Source organism: Nanorana parkeri, unplaced genomic scaffold, assembly GCF_000935625.1.
Source record: "Nanorana parkeri isolate BGI_ZX_2015 unplaced genomic scaffold, ASM93562v1 scaffold740, whole genome shotgun sequence".
In the NCBI taxonomy this organism is placed as follows: Eukaryota; Metazoa; Chordata; class Amphibia; order Anura; family Dicroglossidae; genus Nanorana; species Nanorana parkeri.
The window spans coordinates 15885-36584 of NW_017307008.1; the positions used below are offsets into that span (position 1 = coordinate 15885).

At 49.0% G+C, this 20700-nt stretch overlaps 3 protein-coding genes across 3 annotated transcripts in view; all 3 read right to left on the reverse strand.

Moving 5' to 3' along the window:
* Positions 1 to 1577, reverse strand: part of PHKA1 (phosphorylase kinase regulatory subunit alpha 1) — a gene marked incomplete at its 3' end in the record, with an annotated part of 17378 nt that extends 15801 nt beyond the window's left edge. Inside the window, exon 1 of the mRNA XM_018564242.1 lies at positions 1565 to 1577. The remainder of the gene's footprint in view (positions 1 to 1564) is intronic.
* Positions 1578 to 4648: 3071 nt separating this feature from the next.
* Positions 4649 to 5245, reverse strand: LOC108793347 (death domain-containing protein CRADD-like). Its single transcript, XM_018564262.1, has one exon. It carries the CDS (start codon positions 5242 to 5244, stop codon positions 4657 to 4659), a length of 588 nt encoding a protein of 195 aa, XP_018419764.1. The 5' UTR covers position 5245; the 3' UTR covers positions 4649 to 4656.
* An 11501-nt stretch (positions 5246 to 16746) lies between these two features.
* BMP15 (bone morphogenetic protein 15) lies at positions 16747 to 19975 on the reverse strand. Its single transcript, XM_018564243.1, has 2 exons — positions 19663 to 19975; positions 16747 to 17555 (listed from the first exon to the last, which is right to left on the reverse strand). The coding sequence occupies exons 1-2, from the start codon at positions 19973 to 19975 to the stop codon at positions 16747 to 16749; spliced, it is 1122 nt and encodes a 373-aa protein (XP_018419745.1).
* Positions 19976 to 20700: the final 725 nt, after the last annotated feature.

A 20700-nucleotide genomic window follows, 5' to 3' on the forward strand; every position in this document is an offset into this window, starting at 1 on the left:
CTCCTTGCCTCCTGGGCAGGCTCCTTGACTCCTGGGCAGGCTCCTTGACTCCTGGGCAGGCTCCTTGACTCCTGGGCAGGCTCCTTGCCTCTTGGGTAGCCTCCTTGCCTCCTGGGCAGGCTCCTTGCCTCCTGGGCAGGCTCCTTGGACAACTATTAATCTCCCGGGAAGATCAGGCTTCTATAAAACTGGCAGATCCATGGACTGTCTGACGCTGGTACACGCATGCAGAGACCGGTTGGCTGACTGATTGGGGTACACAAAGAGGGGGTGCGGTTTCCTTCTGGAGGGAGCATTCTAATCTGTAGCGGGTGCATCAGATGAACCAGAAGTGACATCACTGGGGGTCCTCTCACCTCACACTTAGTGTGGGGTCGGGGGTATTTGGGTGAGTTCGGGGTGTCAGATGGTTTTGGGGGTCACATCTACAAGTACTTGGCACTCTGGCGGGAGATACAATGTTGCCGTTCTAGAAGATTTCACAACATGAACGTCTGACATAGAAGCCGAACATGACTCGGGAACTTTGTATGACTTGGATTGGATACAGAGCTTTGCGTGTTGTCTGCTGTAGATACAAATGACCGAGCGTGGACCCGGCGCCGGTGGTGCAGGGCTGCTCTGGTGCTGATAATCGGGGAGATTTAGACAGAGCGCCGAGGAGAAGGAAGCAGAACGGTCACCACCCTGTTATTCAATATCCCCCATGTGTGCAATCCCCTGTGGTCAGCCAATGATCAGGAAGCCGGCTCCATGCTAGGGGAAGTACCGGTATCGGCGAGTACCGAAAGATAAATATCAGTACTTGTACTCGATACCAAAAAAAACAGTATCAGTGCATCGCTAGTGACAACAGTAGACCATGTCTGTGTAATGGGTGCTGAATTTGACTCCATTGGAAGCCCATGTGACAGGGTGACAACGCAGGAGTACAACTGGAAGACAGGGAGAGAGCATTGTCACCCTATAACAGAAAGCGCCTGAACAAGGACAGAGCATTATTACCCTGTCAGAAAGGAAGTGCCTGAACAAGGACAGAGAGTTGTCACCCTATAACAGGAAGTGCCTGGACAAGGAGGGTCATGAGATTTTAGGGATCAGGTACAGATCTAGGGGTGGCAGCGGTCTGTGTGCTGTTGGGTAGCGCTGTTTAAATCTCAGAACTGGATGGACAGACCTATGAAGCCTTAACACAGCTCCCTTGTATGTATTTTAGCTGTCAGTCTGGAGTTTGAGATTCATCCTCCCGGCTCATTCCCCAGCAAATCATCCTGACAACAGACAACACATGGGGAGGGGGGGTAATTGGAATCTGCCATTCATGAACACAGAGAGAGTTCCTGACCCTGGACAAAGCTACACACAACATACACAGCACTGATCATACAATTTATATACATTGTATCCACTCTACACTTTATAAACAACAATCAATACACACAGCACCGATCATACACTTTGTATACATTGTACCACACTCAGGAGGAAAGTTTACATTGTACCCGTCCCCATACACCAGTCATCACTCCTCAGCTCAGAGTTCTAAACAAATCGGCCTCGTTACCTCCCGGTATTCGGTGCCCTGTCCCCGGGGAATGCCACCATACACGGGTGACTCCGCACTTCCTGCCCGAACTTCCACCACTGAGACCTGGGACTGGGTCACCCTACAAACACACTCGTGTGCGGGGACACGCCCACCGCGCTGTGAGTGGCGGGACGGAGCTGAAGGGGCGGGCACTGAGAGCGTATCGTGGCAGGGAGGAGGTGGTAGGGGCGCGGCTGTGCGGTGGGTGTTTGATTGACAGGGAGGGCGGGGCGTGTAGGGGAGTTCAATGGGGGACTCAGTAACAGGACAGGCCTGATCTATAGGGACCCAGTGACAGGACAGGGCTGATCTATGGGGGGCCCAGTGACAGGACAGGGCTGATCTATGGGGACCCAGTGACAGGACAGGGCTGATCTATAGGGACCCAGTGACAGGACAGGGCTGATCTATGGGGACCCAGTGACAGGACAGGCCTGATCTATAGGGACCCAGTGACAGGACAGGGCTGATCTATAGGACCCAGTGACAGGACAGGGCTGATCTATGGGGGGCCCAGTGACAGGACAGGGCTGATCTATGGGGACCCAGTGACAGGACAGAGCTGATCTATGGGGACCCAGTGACACTAAAGGTCCCTTTCAAGGTGTCCCCTCCATCATTTGAAGCTATAAAATTAATTCACAAACCACATACAGAGTTATTGCTGGTGTGTGAGATATAACGTCATGATCAGTGAGGTGTATAAGTGGTATAAACATTGGTAGTTGTGTGTAATGATAGTAAGTTTGATATTCTTATCGTTTATTTATCAAAATAATCAAGAGGAGATTGGAGAACTCTTCAGTGGAAAGGGTCTTCCAGATGTATGTAATGTGTATAAATGTATTTTTTTGATGGGGGATGGGTGAGACCCTCCGCCTCATTGGGCGGAATTACCTTCTATCTGTTCTGCTGACCAGTGAGGGGAAATCCAAAATTTGACAAGTTGTCACTAGAACAAGGGGTAAAGGGAAATCTTCAGATGGGGACACCTGTTCTGGTGGCATCTATAGATAGGAACACCTGTTCTGGTGGCACCTTCTGATGGAGACACCTGTTCTGGAGACCTCTTCTGATGGGGACACCCGTTCTGGTTGCATCTTTATATAGGGACACTTGGTCTGGTGGCATATTTAGATAGGGTCACCTGTTCTGGTGGGATCTTCTGATGGGGACACCTGGTCTGGTGGCATCTTCTAATGGGGAATCCTTTTCTGGTGGCATCTTCTAATGGGGAATCCTTTTCTGGTGACATCTTCTGATGGGGGCACCTAGTCTGGTGGCATCTTCTAATGGGGAATCCTTTTCTGGTGACATCTTCTGATGGGGGCACCTAGTCTGGTGGCATCTTCTAATGGGGAATCCTTTTCTAGTGACATCTTCTGATGGGGGCACCTAGTCTGGTGGCATCTTCTAATGGGGAATCCTTTTCTGGTGGCATCTTCTGATGGGGGCACCTAGTCTGGTGGCATCTTCTGATGAGGAAAACCTTTTCTGGTGGCATCTGTTTAAGAGGCAACTTCCCTTCATTTTGAGAGATTGTTTTTCTTACTTCCTGTTGCATCTCTGAGACAGGAAGTATAATCTCACGAGGGGGGGATACAGACTCTAAATACAAGGTTTAATCCCTTCTGTACTCCACCAAAAGAACAACACAAACGTTGTGCCTTGACTTTGAATAAAAGTGGTGGTCTGGGTGGTTTATTTCATAGAATATCTTTTTTGTTTGTTTTTCTTTTACCATGCACAGTGTGACTCCAGCCAGTGTGTACATACCGCCCCCTAGAGTGCGTGCTCCCGGTGACACCAGTCCCGGTCTGTTAGGCGAAGGCAATCCTAGGCCCCGGCTTCTTTGATGGCTGCATGGCCTTAAACACATGAGAATGGCTCAATCGTGGCAGGATTACCTTTTACTCTAAATGTCAGACATGCCACCACTGACTTTAGGTTTCCTATGGTGAGTGTTTAGTTTTTTTTTATGTTATAGAGGCCGCACATTTACAGGGATGGCGGGGGTACAATATTTATCTTATAACACTGAGACGGAACCTTTGATTATGGAAGCTTGAGGAAGTTGCCACTATGGCTTTTCTCAAGTCTCTACAGAACTGAAGCAGGTTAGGAAATAAAAAACAAAGATTTTTTTTTTTAACAAATGTGCATTTTTAATCTTCCTAGAAGAGTGGAGGCTGTTATAGCTGCAAAGGCCGGGGTTCAATTCCACATTAATACTCTCTTGGCCCACTGTCCTGAAGATCTTGTGTCCTGGGATCACAGCGTCATCCTTATTGAGTCACTGCGCAGTAACTCAAAAAGACATTCCCGCATATTTGTGGGCGGGGTGTGTGAGCAGGACCAACCTTTCACGTGGATGTGATGGGCGGATCACATAGTAAGAGTCAGGACCAACCTGGAAAGTGGGTGTGATGGGCGGACCACATATTAAGAGGCCGGACCTGGAAAGTTGGTGTGATGGGCTATTCCCCCACATATTAAGGGTGAGGACCAACCTGGAATATCAAGAGTCAGGAAGACCAACCTGGAAAGTGGGTGTGATGGGCTGACCACATAGTAAGAGTCAGGAGCAACCTGGAAAGTGGGTGTGATGGGCGGACCACATAGTAAGAGTCAGGACCAACCTGGAAGGTGGGTGTGATGGATGGGCCACATATTAGGAGTCAAGACCAATATGGAAAGTGAGTTTAATGGGCGAACCACATATTAAGAGTCAGGACCAATCTGGAAAGAGGGTGTGATGGACGGGCCACATATTAAGAGTCAAGACCTGGAAAGTTGGTGTGATGGGCTATTCCCCACATATTAAGTGTGAGAACCAATCTGGAAAGTGGGTGTAATGAGCAGACCACGTGTTAACAGTCAGGACCAATGTGGAAAGAGGGTGTGTTGCGCGAGCCACATATTAAGAGCCAGGACCAACCTGGAAAGTGGGTGTGATGGGCGGACCACATATTAAGAGTCAGGACCATCCTTTAAATGGCGGTGATTTTGGTGCATCCAGTTGGGTGTCCACAAACTAAGCTGCAATTAGTTGATACACACGAGGAACGTCATTGTAAAATCAGTTTAATTTCTGAAGGATCCATCTCAGCGGCTTCTAAAGCTTCCCACAGATGTTGTATGGTGGCCCTGCGTCCCATGTGTTGTTTCCATTTCACGAGTCCTTCCATGACTTGCGAGTGCAGGTTGCCGGGATGTTGTACTTTACACCTGTACACATCGCCGTGGTCCAGCCCTAGGTGGCCCAGAACCTGCTCCCATTCCAAACCCAGCTTTCCCGCCAGGAGGTTCAGCTGCTGGTCGTTGGGGCAGTTCTGTAAGACATTGGCGGGCAATTCCATGGGCTTGCTCTCCAGAGGGCTCTTCTTGATGTGCTGCTGTAAATTCTCCCGGACCCACGGGAATTCCGCCAGCGAGTCCAGGAAGACGTCAAACGCCTTCGGTCCGCGAGACGGCAGGATGTCCAAGAGCTTCATGGCTCTCCTCTGGCTGGTGGCCTGGCCACTTATGTCCTCCAGCTGCTCGCGGGTGATGACGCCTTCCTGGTACAGGTACTGCGGAACGAGCCCGTCGGCCACGGCGTGGGAACACAATTCAAGACGCAGGTTTCGGAGGATGTCCTTGTACTTGGGATCCATCGTTCGGGAGCCCGTGCTGTGATAGGGGAACCAACACTCAATGTTAACCGGATTTAATAAAGCTGAAGCTTAATCTGCTCATATTTTGGAAACATCTTAATGACATTTTTAAAGAAACCCTCCCCATTTGCATGCCACACCTTATTTAAGACCCAGTGATGTCATCACCGGGTCTCTATGACAGATCATGATTGGTGGGAGGGGCCGGCATGGTGCTATACCTCAGTACTCCTCTCAAGAGCCCTCGGCCCCGCTTCAAGCAGTGGGAGGAGTTATGCAAATATCAAAATGCCTTGATGGGAGTGTGTCAATCTAGAGGAGTGGGCGTTCCTAGGCAGGCTGCATTTGCATGCTGAGCCTCCATGATTGACAGATCTGAAATCCAATGAATGATAGGGGCGGGGTCAGGCTGTGGAGGAAAGGGCTTCCATACTATGCACCAGCTATGATCTTGTGAAGTATCACTTGCAATCCCACCGATAACTTTCCAGCTCCCCATAGTGAGGACAATGTTTCCCAAGCTAGATTTCCCAGCATGCTTTGCGTCTGCACAGGGCTCTACTATGCTAAGCGCTGACCCGATTCTGCCAGAGCCGTGAAACTAAAGTGTTCTAATTGATCTATTGGGATGAATCGGCTATCGGTGGGGCGCTGAGATCTGCAGGCAACCAATCGTCTGATCGCTCCAGGGACGCAGGCTATAGGGCAGCTTCCTGCACAATAAACTGTCTGAGCCCTCCCCCCTCCATCCAATCACAGAGATTGTACCCAGAATTTACAGGGCCACATATGATATAAATGCACCCTACCGTCCTTCCCTCTGTCACTCTGCGTGTTTGTCTGCTGGGTCACTTCCTGTTTCCCCAGGACTATCCGAGCAGGGACACACCAGGTCATGTGATCAGAGCAGAGTCGGCCATCTTTAAACCTGGCAATGTGCAGCTTTTCGCCTCACATTTTTTTTTTCCCTCCACATTCACATGCAGGCCAAGCTGGCCAGGAAAGTGACAATTGCCGGACTCCGGGCTTTTACTCATTTTCTTTAACCCTTTCGCTGCCAGAGCCGGCTTACAAATAAACTGCTGCGCCACGCTCGTAACAGACGGCGTCCTATACGTCATTTTTTACTTTTGCTCAGTTCCACTTTCTCAGGACATTTATCCTTATCAACATATTGTTTAAATTCTTGCCGAATCATGAATATAAAAATAAATAATAATAATAAACAATAATAATAAATAAATAATAAAACATTTTAGTTTGCAGATCTCTTCAGATGATTTCCATCCTAGGAGCAATTAAAGCTCTGGGCACCAAGTTTTTATAATATCTATTCCTCAATAGTCACAAAGGATATAAATCCACTAGACAAGACCAGTCACCCTGCACAAAGAGGGAGCAGCAGTAAGCTGTCTTTATTACAGGGGGAGCGGAGACAAGACCAGTCACCCTGATACAGGAGGGGGGCGGAGACAAGACCAGTCACCCTGCACAAAGAGAGAGAGGCAGTGAGCGGTCTTTATTACAGGAGTGGGCGGAGAAAGACCAGTCACCCTGCACAAGGACAGAGAGCAGCAGTGACCGGTCTTCATTACAGGAAGGGGGGCGGAGACAAGACCAGTCACCTTGCACAAGGAGAGAGAGCAGCAGTGACCGGTCTTTATTACAGGAGGGGGCGGAGGCAAGACCAGTCACCCTGTACAAGGAGAGAGAGCAGCAGTGACCGGTCTTTATTACAGGAGGGGGCGGAGGCAAGACCAGTCACCCTGTATAAGGAGATTACAATAGAAATAAATAAGCGGATTAAATTCCGTAGTTCACTCATAACTTTATTGATACAACACTTCAGATGACAGGAGGTCACATGATCCTCATGGATTGGGTCCTCGTCACACTGTCCATGGTCGGTCTTCTCTAGGACTCGTTAGAACCAGTTGTGTTGGAGGAAGGAGCAGTGTCCTCTCCTGGAGGGAGAACATACAAGAGATAATAAAGCATATTCACCGTTCCGCTCATTCACTGTACTGGGGATGGAGGTTCCTCGTCACATCTTATTATAGTAACATTGTAACATGTTGAATGTATTCAGGAAATCTAATAGAAAGCTCATTCACCCTGCTGATTGGAGAGCGCTTGATCTGACTCTGGCTGGGGGAGTGTTAGAGTTCTGCAGAGAGACCGCTGCTTCTTTTTGGTCGCCATCTCAGTTGGCTCTGGAAGACGTCCTTTTGCAAGATGCTGCGAGTGCAGTTTAGAACAGAGAGCCAGTAGCTATATCATGCCCCATTTCCCTGTAATGTTCCCTATTATAATCTATTTCTCTGATTGAATGATTACAGACAGGCCTCTGTTCTATCAAAGTTTGTGACTTCGTTAGAATGTGTGACTGGTCACACATTTTAACGTAATCCCGCCCAGTTTTTTGGCCGTGGGATGTGTGACCGCCAATAGGTCAAGCATTCCAACGCTTTCTCAGCTGTTCCAGGGCAGATCGGCATCGCAGATGATATGTGCAGGAGAACCGATCTGCCCTGGAACAGCTGATCGGTCCCGAAATGTCACTTCTCTCCGACTTTGTGAGTGGGGTGGGATGTGAGATCGCAGTCACAGAGTCGGATAGAAGTGGTACGGAGGCCAGTGTGATCTGCTCCCGCGCCCCATCCCCCCCGCCGTCTTGGGAGGGGGGCCCCAAGATAAAATCTTGCACCAGGGCCTTTTGGTTATTAGGTCCGCCACTGACCCCCCCCCCCGAAAAATAATCGATACTGCATGATGGCCGCTAGATGGAGCATAGGAAAATCCAATACTCTTCATCTCCATCTAGTGGTCATCATGCAGAATGACTGTGAAAGCCAGATTCGTCCATAGCGAACGGCTCTGCCAACATTTAATAACTACACCCCATAGTGTAGCAGGGGGCAAACAAAAATCAAAATAATTTTAAATGCATCCTCAACAATTATTGCGGGGGGGGTCAACACCGGACAGGAGGTTAGTGCTGCAGCCGAGACTGCTGGAGGACATTTAAGAAGACCCTGTAGTTGTGTTTTAATGTGCTCCTGTATATCCTAATACCGTTGATATAGTGCACGCTAGATTTAATAATATAATATACGTGTATTCACTGGAATTCTTTATTTCTTACCTGCAGACCTTAGTGGTACACTCGAGCCCTTGCTGGCAATAAGCTCCGACGGGTTTGTTCCCAACGGCCCTCCAAAACGGGGTCATTCTGGCCTCCCGTAGCTGCGACCCTTGGGGCCAATCGTTACTTTGGCCCGTCTGAGGGTATTTTCTTACACACAGTTCGTGATAAGTGCGGGAGGGCTGTGGAAACACCTTCAATAAAGAAGAGCAGAGCTCAGACCAGAAGATTAACAATAACATGAAAATATGATAATCAGGTCAGCCGATTGGTATAAATAAAACACATGGCACCTTCTTTAAATGGAACTGTATACTTTATTCCACCATTCTGAATGGAGAAAGCTAGTCGCACGACCCGCGAAACGTCTTTAAAAGGAGAACTATGGGGTTAAGGCTTTTCCTTAGGGTAATGGGAGGACACAAACTAGCGTCCTCCCGTCACCCTAGGCTCAGTATATAGGGAGCTGCTGCTCGCGGTATACTGAGACGCCGCAGCTGAAGCGGATCCCGACAATTGTCCCGGGATCCTCTCAGCTGCGTGACTGACAGCTGGCTCTGCCTATCTAGAGTCAGATCCAGCTGTACCCGCCCCCTCCCCCGTCCGTTCCGCCAGTCAGCGCTGGCGGATCGGAGCGGGGTATCCAGCCCCCTCCCCTGTCACGGCAGAGAGCCGTGACAGGATGGAAAGGTGAGCGAACGCCGTTATGTGTCCGCTCACCTCCCGATCTACTGAGCCAACCTTTGACAGTCTTATTGTCACAGGTCGGCTAGAACTATGAGGTGAGTGAAAAGCACTCACCTCCTTTAAGAAAAGCCCAGTTGCTTTGATTTATTGCACAGATAAAAAGTTACATTTGACATTTATTATAGAGTCCCGCAGATGATGGTTAATGGATTACCGAGGTTAGGTTATGGCGTCACTGCCCCCGAGTGGTGGTTTAAAGTAGTTGCAAACCCCAATGACATTTACAGGGTTATTCACACAAGGGTGAAGAGTTTGGAGAAGGCAGGAGAAGTGAACGATCTAGGACAGGGGTAGGCAACCTTGGCTCTCCAGCGGTGCTGAAACTACAAATCCCATCATGCGTCTGCCTCTGGGAGTCATGCCTGTGGCTGGCAATGCCTTATGGGTTTTGTAGTTTCAGCACAGCTGGAGAGCCGAGGTTGCCCACCCCTGATCTAGGACAACATAGCTGAACTGGAAAGTGAGCTGAATTGGAGATTTTTTCCAAATCAGCTACTCTGGCCTAGATTGTTCACTTCTCCGGCCTTCTCCAATCTCTTCACCCTTTTGTGAAGAACCCCGTTAGTTTGCTAAAAGGACGGGATGCACCGATACAATTTTTTTTCAGGCCGAGTGCGAGTGCCGATACTTTTCCTCAAGTACCCCCTGACACCAATTACCGATACTTTTGTTTAGTGTCATGTGACAGTTTTTCTAAAGCAATACAGACTAATGATTTTAGGACAGCGGTGAAGCGCCAGGGCCTTGTTCACCAGGGCAGGATTTCCCACAAGGCCAACCAAGGCCCGACTTTGGGGCAGCGGGGAGTAGAGGGGCAGCAGGGGTGTGGAATTCCTATCTCCCGATACCAGGGACATGCAGTTCCGGGCGCTGGGCAGGCAGTTGTTTTCTACATTTAGCCCGGCTTTGGGTAAGCAGAGCTGAATGTACAGCGGGGAAACCGCCGCTTGCTTTGTACAAGTGATCTCGGCGATGTCGCAGAGATCACTTGTATGCAGCCTGCAGGTCTGCCATTCTCCATGGGGGAGAGGGGTTTGGCGGGTAGGGGGGCACATTGAGTAACCTGGCCTTGGGGCAGCAGAGAGAATAAATCCGGCACTGCTGGTCACAGCTGCAAACAGTGTGCCCCTGGTAGTTCTGCCACTGACTCCAAGCTGCAGAGGAACTACAAATCCCAGCAAAACATTATACAGCAATGCCGAATACCATCAGCTATAGAGGACTACAAATCCCAGCAATACATTATATAGCAATGCAGAATAATATGAAGTTACATACTCTGCTGCTCCGGGGTGCTCACCTGATGTCTCCAGTGGAGGATCTCAGGAGGGCTGTGGAGGGTCTCATCTGGGCTGTGAGGGGTCTCCACAGGGCTCTGCAGGGTCTCAGGGGGGCTGTGCAGGGTCTCAGGGGGGCTGTCGAGGGTTTCGGGAGGGCTTTGCAGGGTCTCACCGGGGCTGTGGGTGGTCTCATCGGGGCTGTGGGGGTCTCCCCAGGGCTCTGCAGGGTCTCAGGGGGGCTGTGCAGGGTCTCAGGAGGGCTGTGGAGGGTCTCGGGAGGGCTTTGCAGGGTCTCATGGGCGTGGCTTACGCGGCCTGTGCCGTGGGCACGGCGGCCGCAGCGGGAGCAGCGTGTGACGTGTGGCTCAGGCCGCATGTGGAGCCCGGAACAGCCCCGAACAGGCAAATCAATCGATAGCCGACGAATCGACGATCGGAAACGTTGCCAACGTTTTCAATCGTCGATTTTAATCGACTAAATCGATTAACTGTTGCAGCTCTAGTCTCCAGTGGAGGATCTCAGGAGGGCTGTGGAGGGTCTCATCTGGGCTGTGAGGGGTCTCCACAGGGCTCTGCAGGGTCTCAGGGGGGCTGTGCAGGGTCTCAGGAGGGCTGTGGAGGGTCTCGGGAGGGCTTTGCAGGGTCTCACATTCAGCAGAGGTGGTAAATGGTAAATAAAAGAGCTCATTTCATATGTATGTAGGTGTATGAAATAAAATACATGTATATAAAAGGCCGCGCGGAATGTATCACGGTGAGTCATCGCCGGGTTCATATCTGCAACGCGTTCCGAGGTGAGATGCGGTTTCTATATTTAGCCGTTCACATTTTGTACCCAAAAGCAGAAAGAGCTTTGCAGGGTCTCGGGAGGGCTGTGGAGGGTCTCGGGAGGGCTTTGCAGGGTCTCACCGGGGCTGTGTGTGGTCTCATCGGGGCTGTGGGGGTCTCCCCAGGGCTCTGCAGGGTCTCAGGGGGGCTGTGCAGGGTCTCAGGGGGGCTGTGGAGGGTCTCGGGAGGGCTTTGCAGGGTCTCAGGAGGGCTGTGGAGGGTCTCGGGAGGGCTTTGCAGGGTCTCACCGGGGCTGTGGGTGGTCTCATCGGGGCTTTGTGGGGTTTCAGGGGGCTGTGAGGGTCACCCAAGGGCTCTGCAAGGTGTCAGGGGGCTGTGCGGGGTCTTCACCAGGGGTCCAGAGGGTCTCGTGGGCAAGTGCAGGCGGCAGGGTTGCCCAGGAAGGAGGAGGAGATGTGCAGTCGGTGCTGTACACAGGCGCAGTGTTTCACAGTAAGGCTGCCGAAGTCCCTAGCAAAAGCGGGACCTCAGGCAGCCGCTTTCGTTTAAGAATTTTAGGCGCCGGTATCAGAATTTAGTATGCAGGCATTTTCCCAAGTACTTGTGCCTGGTATCGGTGCATCCCTACTAAAAAAGTGTATATATCTGGGGTAGCCAAACCTTGGCACATGAGCCAGGATGAAGCTACAAATCTCATCATGCAGCTGCCTCTGGAATTCATGCCTGTGGCTGTCAGAGTCTTGCAATGCCTCATGGGACTTGTAGTTCCACAACAGCTGGATTGCCGGAGTTTAGCTCCCCCTGCTGTACGTGCTACAAAATAACAGTACAATGCCGCAAGCAGATTATATTACCGCGATAAACACACTTTGCATTTTTTTTTTAACAGTATACAAATAATCATATATACAAAAATAAACAATAATAGAAATAAAAATAATAATAAAATATTTGTAAATAAATTTAGATTTAATTTTTTTTACATTTTATTTTATTATTTTATGTTTATTTTATATGTTGCTGTGTACAAAAAAAAATGGTATATATCTCAAAAGGGGACCCTGCACATCACATGACCGGCCTGAAGACTTTGGAAAAAGGGAAGTAGAAAAAAAAGAATCAAAACAAAGCATGGTCATGTGACCAGCCTTACCCATGAGATAACCAATCGGTTGGTCACATGATTAGTTTATACTTTCATCGTAGGACCTCTTCTTCTGTTGGAGAGCTGACCGGACGTGTTATCTGTACAAGACCCAGCTGCCCAGAAGCTTGTTGACTTGGTTAGGTCTGCCCAAACATGTGCAATTTTAGGTTCTCCCATGACCCTGTCCATGGTGGTGATGGGCTGAATGTGGGCCGGATTTTCATGACTGGAAAAAGTATTGGCACCCCAAGTAGTAGCCCTCTGCTAGGATCACCTTTCTTGCTCAGGCCATTTACATGGTTTACTGGTCTTGACCTGGCTTAGAAAAGTGTTGTAATGAGTAAATGAACTTGTATGAGATGACTTCCTACTGATAATGGGAAACCATGCATGGCGACTCATGATACAAGAAAAGGGCACATTTTATCCTCTGCTGCCTATAGGCAAGTATGAACTAAGCCGAAGTGTATATCTAGTTGTGACTAAATATATATGGCCAAGGGTTGTAGACATCTGACCATTACACCAATATGGGTTTGATGGTCATCCCATTCCAAAACCATATGAAATCAAGTCCATAGCCATACAATCTCCATCCGCATACAAAGACATTGTGGGCAATTGTGCTCCTCTAGTTTTGTGGTAACAGTCTGGTGAAGGTGCTTTCCAGTTGCACCATGACTGTCCCCTGTATACAAAGCCAGGTCCATAAAGATGTGGTGTGACCAGTTTGGTGTGGAGGAACTCAAGTGGCTTGCAGTGACCTCAACCCTACTGAACACCTTTGGGAAGAATTGGAACACCAATTGTGAGTCAGGTCTTCTCATCCAACATCAGTACCTGACCTCACAAATGGGTACAAATTGTCCTCTTTCAAACCTTGTGGTAACAGTTTGGTGAAGACCCTTTGCTTTCCCACCATGACTGTCCCCTGTGTACAAAGCCAGCTCCATAAAGACATGGTGTGACCAGCTTGGTGCGGAGGAACTCAAGTTTCCTGCACAGAGCCCTGACCTCAACCCTACTGAACACCTTTGGGATGAATTAGAACACCAATTGTTAACCAGATCTTCTCATGCACAAACCCGGCTCAATGAAGACATGGTTTGACCAGTTTGGTGTGGTGGACACTCGAATATCCTACAAAGAGCCAGTTGTGAGTCAGGCCTTTTATAACAATATAAATAAAAATCACCAAATAAGATTGAGACTGTTATTCACCGAAGCAGTTCCATGAGCAAAATTTAGAATCTCCGCTTCTGTGAAAAATTGTAATTTTGTGGCAAAATAATTTTTGTCTATATCGTTCCGCACACATTGAAATATCTGATTTGGGTGGACCGGACCTTTAATGCTTACCGGTCACTCTGATCATATTGAATATGATGCTCACCTGGGTGTTACATAGAAGTAATATAATGCACATAGATCCTCCTATGGACACCATGTTTTTTTCCGTCGGCCTCCTTCCCCTCCTAGCAGGCAGCTTTGACTTAAGACCGTTGACTGGCGGCGTCCCCTTTATATTTGGCCAACCTACGTCAGCATCCCTAACCGCCACAGGCGCAACCGGCTTAAAGGCTGCAAATATTTGAAGAGCATTCATTATGGCGGAATCCTCCATCCCCGGGATCCCATGGGGGTCAGACTGAGATGAAACAGTCCAAAGTATATATATATATATATATAAAGGTTCTTAGAATGTAATAACATCGAAAGTAAAGAAATACAATGTATACAAATCTGAGAACGTCAGAATGAGAGTTCTCTGAGCTCCCTGAGCCCCGTCCTAACCATGGGTACCATTGGAATAAAGCAGAAGTAATGAGCGGTTGTGACCTCTATAGGTGAAAAGTAATTTTAAAAAACCCTTGAGGGGGCTATTCCGGCACTGCAAGGGGTAAAGGGTCACTTTGGTCTGGGCAAGAAAATAAAAAAAAGTCATACTCACCTCATCCTGTGAGCCGGCTCGCTCTTAAGACCGGTCCCTGGAGCCTCTCTCACCCTCCGCGGCAGCATTCTCAGGTCCTAGAGTCACCACATTCTATACATAGCGTAAAAGGACGTGAGGATGCTGAAGGACATACCATCACTGCAGAGGGGGAAGGCAGTTACAGCCGGCTGGCTCAGAGGATCAGGCTTTGTTATTTTCAGCCCCAGACCAAAAAAAAAGAGCAACTCAACCTTGCAGTACGGGGGAAGCTCCACTGCAAGGGTTATTTAAAAAAATTACCCGGAGTTCTTCTTCTTCTGCAATACTCCTCTTTAATCCATGTAAGCCCTCAGGGGCGGGGCCCTCATTACCATCTTGTCCTGAACAACCAATTGTGAGTCAGGTCTTCTCATCCAACATCAGTACCTGACCTCACAAATGGGTACAAATTGTCCTCTTTCAAACCTTGTGGTAACAGTTTGGTGAAGACCCTTTGCTTTCCCACCATGACTGTCCCCTGTGTACAAAGCCAGCTCCATAAAGACATGGTGTGACCAGCTTGGTGCGGAGGAACTCAAGTTTCCTGCACAGAGCCCTGACCTCAACCCTACTGAACACCTTTGGGATGAATTAGAACACCAATTGTTAACCAGATCTTCTCATGCACAAACCCGGCTCAATGAAGACATGGTTTGACCAGTTTGGTGTGGTGGACACTCGAATATCCTACAAAGAGCCAGTTGTGAGTCAGGCCTTTTCTTCCAACATCAGTACCGGACCTTGAACCTACTGAATACCCTTAGAATGAGCTGGAACGCAGATGACAGTACCAAACGTCACAAATGAGCACAAATTCCCATAGACACCCTCCAAGATCTTGTGGAAAGCCTTCCTAGAAGAGTGGAAGATGTTCTACCCATAAAGGGGCACAACTCCATTTTAACATCCAAGCTCCATAAAGACATGGTTTGACTGGTTTAGTGTGGAGAAACTTGAGTGTCCTGCACAGAGCACTGACCTCAACCCTACTGAACTCCTTTGATTAACTGGAATGTCAATTGCGAGTCAGGTCTTCTCTCTTCCAGCATCAGTACCCGGCCTCACAAATGGGCCCGAATTCCCATGGACACTCTCCAAGATCTTGTGGAAAGCCTTCCTAGAAGAGTGGAGAATGTTCTAACTATAAAGGGGACACAACTACATTTTAATGTCCAAGCTCCATAAAGACATGGTTTGTTTGGTGTGGAGAGAACTGTATGGCGATTGTAATGTCTTCCTTATATTGTAAAGCGCTGCGCAAACTGTTGACACAATATAAATCCTGTGTAATAATAATAGTAATAATAATAATAATAATAATAAACGTCGCCTGCAGTACCTCTTCTTGGCCACAAGATGTCCTCAGTCTGAGGATTCCACAATGCACAGTGTTATGTTCCTGCCCCAGAAGTGGGGGGCATCACCAGGGCCCTCTTCCTTCACCATAAGGTCCACCTACCGCAGAGAAGCCGTGAAGAGAACCCTGCGGTGTCATGTGTCCAGCCTGGAACACTAACGCAGAAAATGCAGCCAGTGGGAGCCATGATGGGGGGGAAACGGGGGCAACAATTTGCATGGGGAGCTCACTGAGCAGAACTGAGAGTTTCTTCTTCTTCGGCCATTTATAAAAGAGCTCATAAAAGAGCAAATAAAAGAGCTCATTTCATATGTATGTAGTCCAAGCTCCATAAAGACATGGTTTGTTTGGTGTGGAGGAACTCGAGTGTCCTGCACAGAGCCCTAACCTCAACCCTACAAACACCTTTGGGATGAATAGGAATGCCAATTGTTAACCAGATCTTCTCATTCAACATCAGAACCTGACCTCAACCCTACCGAACACCTTTGATTAACAAGAATGCCAATTGTGAGCCAGGTCTTCTCTTCCACCATCAGTACCCAACGTCACAAATCCCCGCAGGCACCCTCCAAAATCTTGCGGGAAGTCTTCCCAGAAGATAGGAGGATGTTATGGCTACAAAGTGGAGGACCAACGCAACATTTTTGGCCATGGTTTTGGAATGAGATGTCCAGCAAGCTCATATAGCCATACAGTTGGCTGATCTTGGTCCACATGGCTCAGTTATGTACCCGACATAGCAAACATTGACCATTTGACGAACGGGGAGCCAAACATCGGATTACAAAGGAGTGAAAAAATACAGTTTATTATAAACTTGGGGTAGGCAAGGAAAGGGTTACACAAGTACAAGGAAGTCGTGCTTTGAAGCTCACATCTATAAGTACGACTCACAACATTAGAACACACACATATTTACACATACATCGGTTTTCAACAATATTAAAGTGGTTTTATAAAGTGCTTAACAATTTTTTTTTTTTTGAAACATTCACCACAGGGACACCATCACGATTGGGACACCATCACGCCCGGACACCATCACGCCCGGAAGGCCTCTTCCTATCGGCAGGTGCAGGACTCCGCCATCATATTTTCATATTCCTTATACAGAATGTTGCCACCTGGCTCAATCATGAGAACACTGATGGGACCGTAGGAGTAAGGGACGCAAGAGGGGCGGGGGACATTCTCGTCCACGACCTGACTGATAAAGTTCTGAATGATGGCGTGGTTGGGAGAGTTGTAACCCGAATGAAGGATTTGAGGGCAGTCTCCCTTACAGAAGCCAGGGTTGTACCGATGTGGAGCAATGATCCAATGGTCCCATCCCAGCTGGTGGAAGCTGACCCAGAGCGGATGCAGCGAGCAGCGATTATTGGACTGTCCGCCTTGTTTGGCAATCTTCGGAAGCTTAATGCCGATAGCCTCTGCTCGGCGCCGTTTCCGTACCGGCAAGTCCAACTTACTCTTCGCCGGGTGCACAGTGACCGCGTTCTCTTTAGATCGGTTGTGAACAGTGTGATTGAAATACATTAACAAGAAGGGAATGTGGGTCGGGGAAAGTGCCAACGAGACTCTAGGGCGCTTCCTAGCTTGCCTACATGACATCTGAACGTGCAAAACATGGTCGCGTTGCTCCACCAGCGGTTTGACGTAGGACGTGAGGTCCGTCTCCATCCACTTGCGCATTCCTCTGGGAACTCTGGTTTTGGAGGAGATGCCAACGCTTGGCGTGAGGTCCACCTTACATAAATAGTAATTGTCCTTGAAATGAAGTGCTCTTGGGTGAATCACGGTTGCTCTTTGAAGTTCCTCTGCTTTCACAGCGTGAAGGTTGAAGGCCAAGTCTTCGATCCACCAAGGACCTTCTGGAAAACAAAATAATTTGCAGTTAAATATAGATCTAAAAAGGCCACACGTTTTTTGGTTTGGGATAGAGTAGGAAATGGCTGACGCTCCTGCCAGGTGGGGATGAACTCAGGTTCAGACCCATGTTCTTCAGATTGCAGAAGGAAGCTTCTTCTACTGCCACTCAATCAGCTATTACCAGGGAATTCACCACCCACACTTGCACATAAGCCAAGGGGCACAATGCCGTGATGTCATTAACCTTATATGGCCACATGGCTATTTTTGGTCAACAACTGACCCAACGTGGCCATCCAAGGTCAACGACTGACCCAAAATGGACATATGGCCATCTAAGGTCAACGACTGACCCAAAACGGCCATGTGGCCATCTAAGATCAACAACTGACCCAAAACGGCCATGTGGCCATCTAAGATCAACAACTGACCCAAAACGGCCATGTGGCCATCTAAGATCAACAACTGACCCAAAACGGCCATGTGGCCATATAAGGTCAATGACTGAGCCAAAATGGCCATGTGGCCGTATGAGGTCAACGACTGACCCAAAACGGCCATGTGGCCATCCAAGGTCAACGACTGACCCAAAACGGCCATGTGGCCATCCAAGGTCAACGACTGACCCAAAACAGCCATGTGGCCATCCAAGGTCAACGACTGACCCAAAATGGCCATGTGGCCACCTAAGGTCAACGACTGACCCAAAACGGCCATCTAAGATCAACGACTGACCCAAAATGGCCATGTGGCCATCGAAGGTCAACGACTGAGCCAAAACGGCCATGTGGCCATCTAAGGTCAATGACATCAGCACAAACATCCCATCGCTCGTGTTAAGCTGTGGGGCAGGAAATGCCCCATCCCACATCTGATTGGGCAGGTGGCCCCATGGCACCTCTGGGTTGAGTGGAGCTCCAGCTTGCACCACATTCAATCTGAACCTGAGCTCATCCCTACTGCCAGGTTTCTTTTTATTTGACCATCTGTGTCCCAATGGGGAGATCGGGAGGACCTTCACTTCCTGTCCTCTAGACACATCAGGAAGTAAGAAGAAATCTCTCCAATTAAGGGAAACCCTTGCAGACAGTTGTGTCCCTATTGGACGATTTCCTCATTATTGCAATTCTTAGACAAATTACAATTTTAGAATGTTCCCTCATGCTCAGTCCTTGTTACAGGGGTCACCAGGGCAAATGGCAATGGTGTAACTCCACACTGGGACACAGATGGTGATAGAAACCCAACAGAGAGTCCAACCCTTGCCCATCTTGACCCAAAGATTTTGGCTTTGGAGACACCGTACATGCAAACCCAATCGCTAACATCCCCTAAGCTTCAACATGTTACAGTCATCACAAAAAGCATTTAAATCTGCAACTTTCATTACAATAACCCCTGGTCATCCTTCCACAGAGGCACTTCCTGTTACAGGGTGACAACGCTGTGTCCCCACCACCCAGTTTTCCCCTCTGTAGTCACCCAGGCTTCCGATGGAGATAACAGCACAGATTACATATGCTCATAGCTATAACAGCTTTAAGTAGCTTATCGCTGTAACCCAGGGGTAGGCAACCTCGGCACTCCAGCTATGCTGAAACTACAAATCCCAGCATGCACCAGCCTTTTAAGAGTCAGGCTTGTGGCCTTCAGTCTTCCAATGCCTCATGGGACTTCTAGTTCCACAACAGCTGGAGTGCCGAAGTTGGCCCACCCCTGCTGTAACCTATAGCAACTAGTCAGTCGATTCCAGCAGAGAATTATGATTTTTGCACCCTTCAGTGATGCTGATCTCCTGCAACCACTTCCTGTCTACATGCACCCCGACACAAACAGCTGACCATGTCTGTGTAATGTGTGCTGAAATGGCCACTTGTAGTCTCCATTAGAGCCCATGTGACAGGGTGACAACCCAGGGGTGCAATTGGGAGACAAAAACAGAGTGTTGTCACCTGATAACAGGAAGTGCGCAAACAAGGAACTTTATGGCAGGACTATTTTCATGAAGGCTGCAGATTAAGGGTCTGTTCACACCATTCAGCAAGTACTGCAGTTATGTGCATTTACAGAACGGATCTACTTCTGGACCAACTTGGCTCGGTTTCTCACCTGTAATAAAAGACGTTTGATGGGCGGGCCTCACCAGCCTCACCGCAGCTCCGGGCACCTTGCTCGTCTTGGGCCTTCCGTCGCCATCCGCCGATCGGCGATACAGCGCCAGCATAAAGTGTAGGTGTTGCGAGCTCAGGTCGTGTTTGGCCACCGTGCGGGGCTCCAGGGGCCCGTGGTCCAACAATGTCTGAATGAGCGGCAGAGCGTCACACCTCATCAACGCGCTCACACTCTTCCTTTCCGCCGCAGCAGGCAAGGCCACAATAAATAGCCAAAGAAGCAAGAAATCCTGAGGAGGCCCGAGCATCATGGTGCCGGAGGGCCAGGCGGTCCCATATGGCAGAGCAGGCTAGCAGGAAGGATCATGGAGGGGAATGTAGGGAGCAGACTTCAGAAGAGCCATGGAAGGCAGCCAGGTATCCTGAGAGCAGCAGCAACATTGCCTCACCCAGGTGTATCCATTCCTTAATGATGGGAGGAGGTAAAATCAGTGCGCCCCTCCGAATCTCCCAAATCTCCGACCGTGTACAAACAGACCAATCAGAGGACACAAAGCTACTGATCCCAAAACCAACAGACACAACATGGAAGAAACAGAGGGGAGGGCCCGGGAACCTAATATACAAATCATTAACCCCTTCATGTCACCTATGTCTGCATCCATATAGACCGCTCCGCAATATCATCCGAGTCATGGAGGCCGAGAATGGAACACGCCAACATGTCATGTCACGTGTGTGCTCGAATACATGTGTGTGCGTGTGTGCGCTCTCTGTCCTTCCCTCTGTGTGTCCCTTCCTCTCCTTCTGTCTTTCTATCTTCTCTATTATTATCACTCTCCTATCATTGTATCTCTCTCTCATCTCTCCCCCTTCTCTCTATAGCTCTCTCTCTCCTTCTCCCCTACATCTGTCTATCTCTCCCCATTCTCTCCTCCTCTCTCTCTCCCCCTTCTCTCCTCCTCTCTCTCTCTCCCCCCTTCTCTCTCTCTCCTCCCCCTTTCTCTCTCTCTCCTTCTCCCCTTCATCTGTCTAT

Bases quoted from the DNA above. Each gene is read 5' to 3' on its own strand.
- LOC108793347 (XM_018564262.1), bottom strand. From the start codon at position 5,244: ATGGATCCCAAGTACAAGGACATCCTCCGAAACCTGCGTCTTGAATTG.
- BMP15 (XM_018564243.1), bottom strand. From the start codon at position 19,975: ATGATGCTCGGGCCTCCTCAGGATTTCTTGCTTCTTTGGCTATTTATT. The intron at 17,556-19,662 runs GTGAGAAACCGA...TTTGTTTTCCAG, and splicing joins TCAAACGTCTTTTATTACAG to AAGGTCCTTGGTGGATCGAA.